Source organism: Portunus trituberculatus, chromosome 20 (genome assembly GCF_017591435.1).
Source record: "Portunus trituberculatus isolate SZX2019 chromosome 20, ASM1759143v1, whole genome shotgun sequence".
NCBI classification, from domain to species: domain Eukaryota; kingdom Metazoa; phylum Arthropoda; class Malacostraca; order Decapoda; family Portunidae; genus Portunus; species Portunus trituberculatus.
The window spans coordinates 13,993,852-13,998,851 of record NC_059274.1 but is presented as its reverse complement, the minus strand read 5'-3'; the positions used below and the strand labels follow the sequence as shown (position 1 = coordinate 13,998,851).

The window sequence follows — 5,000 nt, the reverse complement described above, 5'->3', positions numbered from 1 at the left end:
GGTATATCACTCCTGGATAGTCGACAGTAATGCCTCTATATCAAAAAACTCACACTCCATTCTCTGTCTTCCTTCACGACTCGAGAACAAAGGACAGCAACAATAAATAAAAGACTAGCTAAGACATATGTACACTTTTTCACTCAATTACGACTGGAAATATATAAAAAACTTCATTCGTGGCAACTGCTTCAGAAACAACTCGTATATCTGAACGCTCCACCGCGGCAGGTTCCGGCTGACAAGCGTACGTGAATTTTATGCCAAGGTAGAATAGTCCCAGGGATGATTTACGAAGCTGTCGAGTAAAGCCTTGCGCTGGGCCGGCAAATGACGAGGATAGAGACGTTTTTCTTGACCCAAACTGTCTGGAGAGGCCGCGAGTTTGAGCTGTATTTTGTATTTACCATTTGTATTATTATTTGTATTTCGTGTGATCCTTGGCAGAATTTTAATGCAATAAATTTTAGTCGTCACTTTTCTTCAGTTTTCTTGTTCATATTATCTATTACATTACCTTTATATTAGATTTTTGTGGTTTGTAATCATTCTTTGTTTTAGAAAGGCTAAGTGTAGCACGTATGTATCTCCAAAACGCTGCAAAATATCAGTTACGTCGTGATACTTGTGATACATAAATGTTTCAAATGTTTCAAGGTGCGTGTGAGGTGAAGGCAAGAAAATCTGAAGTATTCCGATATCTATTTTCAAGTTCATGTAACGTTTTCATCACTAAAGTGGCGAAGAAACTTGCAACTTGCTCGTGTCGCAGTGTTACACCTCAAAAATTTAGCCACTATCATTAACCAAACCTGCTCTTGCCTATACGGAGTGAGAAGAGTGGTGGAAATGTTCAACCCTCTCTTTCCTTCTTTACTCGAAACCACTTCAGATGCCGCTACTCCCTCCCGGCGCCTGCATCATGCCAGGATCCCAGAACATTATATAATTTAAATGATTCGATGCAATAGTAATGACAGTGATCTGAGGAGTAAGTAGCGACGCAGTGCATGATTCACTCCATGTTAATTGCACGTGTGTGTGATTACCACCTTGCGCCCACACCTGTATAGAGCCATTGATGACGCCTTAATGGCCGGGAGAAAATTCGCCCCTTGAATATTACTTTCGAAATTGATTTTTAATGAGTGCACATCAGCCTCGCACGCAAACACGCACACACACCTGGCCTGCAACACATTCACACTCACACTCACACACACTCAAACACACACACTCAAACACACACACACACACACACACACACACACACACACACACACACACACACACACACACACACACACACACACACACACACACACACACACACACACACACACACACTCACACACACACACACACACACACACACACACACACACACACACACACACACACACATACACACACACACACACACACAGTAGTAGTAGTAGTAGTAGTAGTAGTAGTAGTAGTAGTAGTAGTAGTAGTAGTAGTAGTAGTAGTAGTAGTAGTAGTAGTAGTAGTATATTCAAAAATCCTAAGAAACGATATATACAACATTACTGATAAAATGAATGCATCAGAAAACATAATGTACACATACACCCGACACACACACACACACACACACACACACACACACACACACACACACACACACACACACACACACACACACACACACCAATACTAAACATACACATGTGGAGTACTTAGTATGCTCCCCGCCTCACCTTTCCCTCTCTAACATTCATGTACAACTGACTACCGAGAAATAATTAGTGTGTCTTGTTTCAATACACTCCTCTACGTGTGCTCCCTCACCTCCTCCCCGCTACCCTGTTACGAGCTGCAATTATCTCGCCGTCTCCTACCTGCCTACCTACCTTCCTACCTTTTCTCCTTTCTACCTACCTTACCTGTGTTTCTGTATTTCTGTTTTCTAGTATGCTATAGTATAAATGCACTACTTTTCATGTGTTCAATTAGTATTACTTTTTTCGTGTTATTTGTGTTTTTTCTCGTTTTTCTTGATTTTTTTGTTGAATGAATATAATTTTACTTTACCTTCCTTTCTATATTCCTGTCTTCTAGTGCGCTATAGTATAAATGTGTTTTTTCATGTTTTTTTTTATCAATATTAGATTTTTTCGTTTCTTTTTTTTTTTTTTGTTGTTGAATGAATATAATTTTACCCTTTTGATAACTGCACATGTGGTGAATGAAATTATTATCAATTATTTATCGTTAATTTTCTCGTTTCCTTTTTTTTTCGATCGTGTTGCGTTTTTTGCTAACCTGTCTATTTGGCAATAACATGATTACTAGTTCCCCTTTGAATGTTTAGCTATTATACAGCCAAATGAGATTATTTACCTGTCCGTCTATTTATCTGTCTATCCATCTTGCTGTTTTTCTCTGTCTATCCATCTTTCTGTCTATCTCTCTACCTATCTATCTATTCATCTATTTCCGTCAGCATTAACCATATTACTACATTAATCTATCTATCTACCTTTCTACATACCAAAGTTTCTACCATTAACATACCACACCACCACATCAGCTACACACACACACACACACACACACACACACACACACACACACACACACACACACACACACACACACACACCAAGACCTGCAGGGTACATTCAGATACTCCACCTTCCTACCACTCATTACTAAGAGCACCTAAGCATACAGTTACCAGATTCTTGCATGAAAAAGGACACTGAATCACATACACTTCATGCAAGACTCGGGCAGTGACTCCAACGTAAACCTGAGAACTGAGAGCTACTGAAAGGGAAAATGGGAAAGGGTGACGTGAGCAAATTTATAGTGACGTGTGGTGTTTATAAATTATTTTTTCGTGTATTGTGGATCGTTATGGTGTGCTTTGTGGTGCTTTTAGTTAAGGGGCAGCGAAGGGAAAGGCTATTAAGTTGTGGTGTCGTAAAAATATTAGTTCATATGGGATTGCTTTGGTTGATGTTTAAAGGATGGCTTTCATACCACATCTAAACCGGAATTACCATTTTTTTTTTTTTTTTTTTTTCTTAAGGATGAGATAATTAACATCTTCAGTACTGGGGAGCATTTCTACCATGAGTTTTGCGGTACGATTAGACAATTTTATTTGCATTAAGAAAGGTCTATGGAAGTCAGAAGATTAATGACTAGTCTTCACAATTTTTATCCCCACATAAGTTTCGGAAACTGTATAAAATCGCCAAATAGTAAGTAAAATCAGTATGAAAACGAGTCTTGGTACTGGAGCTGTTAAGTTTTTTTCTCGATTTCTTTTTCTTTGCCCTTGAATGATCCTCTTTTGTGATTATAGAGGAAGAAAACTGAAAAATGTTACTTCTTTCGTCTTGCCAGCCAGGTCTTACAACGCCAGGCCACAGCAATTCTCTTTTACCTTGATTATCCATATCGCAATATATCATCTCGACCTGCCAAGCTCAATACTTCTACTTGCCCATATCTAACACCTGCTCTTGCCTGCCAAATTCCAGAACATAACACTTATTATCCACTCTATCGAATCACACTCAGTATTTTTATCCATGGTCCTTATTCACGCAGAAACGCTTTACTTTATTACCACGACCATTTTCAAAGGCCACAGAGATGGTTAGGAGCGTTCTCAAGACTGTTTCTCCTGTTCATAATGTAGAAATACTTTATGTGACTGGAACGGTACGAACTTGAAAAAAAAAAAGAACCGTGTATCTTCAACTAGACCCTTTTGAAAGAAGTGAAGCTGAGGTGTAAAAGTGTTTCAGGATACGTGCCCCATCTGAAACCCTTCAGTACCATAACGCGTTTTCATATTCATTATGGTTACTATTTGATTTTCTACAGATTCAAAGATTTATTTGGGGATTAAAATCGTGAAGAATCTGGCTATTAATCTCCTGACCTCCATAGACTCTTCCTAATGTAAATAAAATCGGCCAATCATACCCAAAACTCAAGGTAGAGATGCGTCCCGGTGTCCCGTGATATAGCTAGTGTGGCTGCGACAAAGTGTTTAGATGCGTTTTCTGCGCATGCGCGATCCGGGAGTAGACGACGCCGCGGCCTGCTGTGACAAAGTGTGGCATGGAAGCATCCAACGGGATTATAGAGAAGGTATGACATACATTTCAAGGCCCATGTTTAGTGTGTCATTGAAAAATGAGCTATATTAACACTGTTTTCAGTCACAGCATATTTTAGGCCACCCATATCAAACAAATAGTGATATTTCTGCTCTGGTTCTTTTTCTACCATAGTGAGGCACTAGTCTTTCCACCGATACATGCTGAAAGCCAATGGCTACTGTAATATTAAAAAAAAAAAAATCGAATTGTTTAAATTCACACAATATCACTTGTCACATTCTGTCATAGCTATAGGCATGACATAATATATAGTGTCTGTCGTTCGCTCCCGGGCCGAGCATGCGCAGAAGATGCAACTAAACACTTTGTCACGGGCCACACTTTGGCATGTGACACCGGCACTGAAGGAGTTAAACCTACCATGTCACAGAACACCTCTCAACCCATTCACGCTTGGTGTTTCTTCCAGTTTATGCTCAATATCGTCACCTGTATGAGTCTAACACGTGTCTGTCTCTTCTGCCAGGTCCCAGGACGCGGAGGATCAAGAAGCGAGATAAGAAGGATGAGAAGCGGCCTCGCACAGCCTTCACGTCGGACCAACTGGCGAGACTCAAGAAGGAATTCCAGGAAAACAGGTCAGCACTGGTCAGGTCATCTTCAGGTCAGGTCAAGGGATATAGAGACAGAAATAGTAGTCAGTAGTGCATAGAAACATAAAGCTGTGAAAGTAATATGGTAGTCGTATTAGCCTCTCTAAAATGTTCAGGAATGGTAAGAAACACGGAAGTAAGGAAGTTGTGTCTTTATGTGAGGAGTTACACAGGTAGGGAACAAAGATAGTGAATTTTATATAGTACTTTTCTAACGGCGTTGTCTCTCTACGGGGAAAAA

The 5,000-nt window shown here is 39.9% G+C and overlaps 1 protein-coding gene across 1 annotated transcript in view; it reads left to right on the top strand.

The window, feature by feature from the left end:
- The window catches only part of LOC123506458 (homeobox protein engrailed-1-B-like), a 92,245-nt gene that overhangs the window by 81,372 nt on the left and 5,873 nt on the right, over positions 1-5,000 (top strand). The window contains 1 exon segment of the mRNA XM_045258565.1: positions 4,633-4,744. Coding sequence (XP_045114500.1) covers positions 4,633-4,744 — 112 coding nt within the window.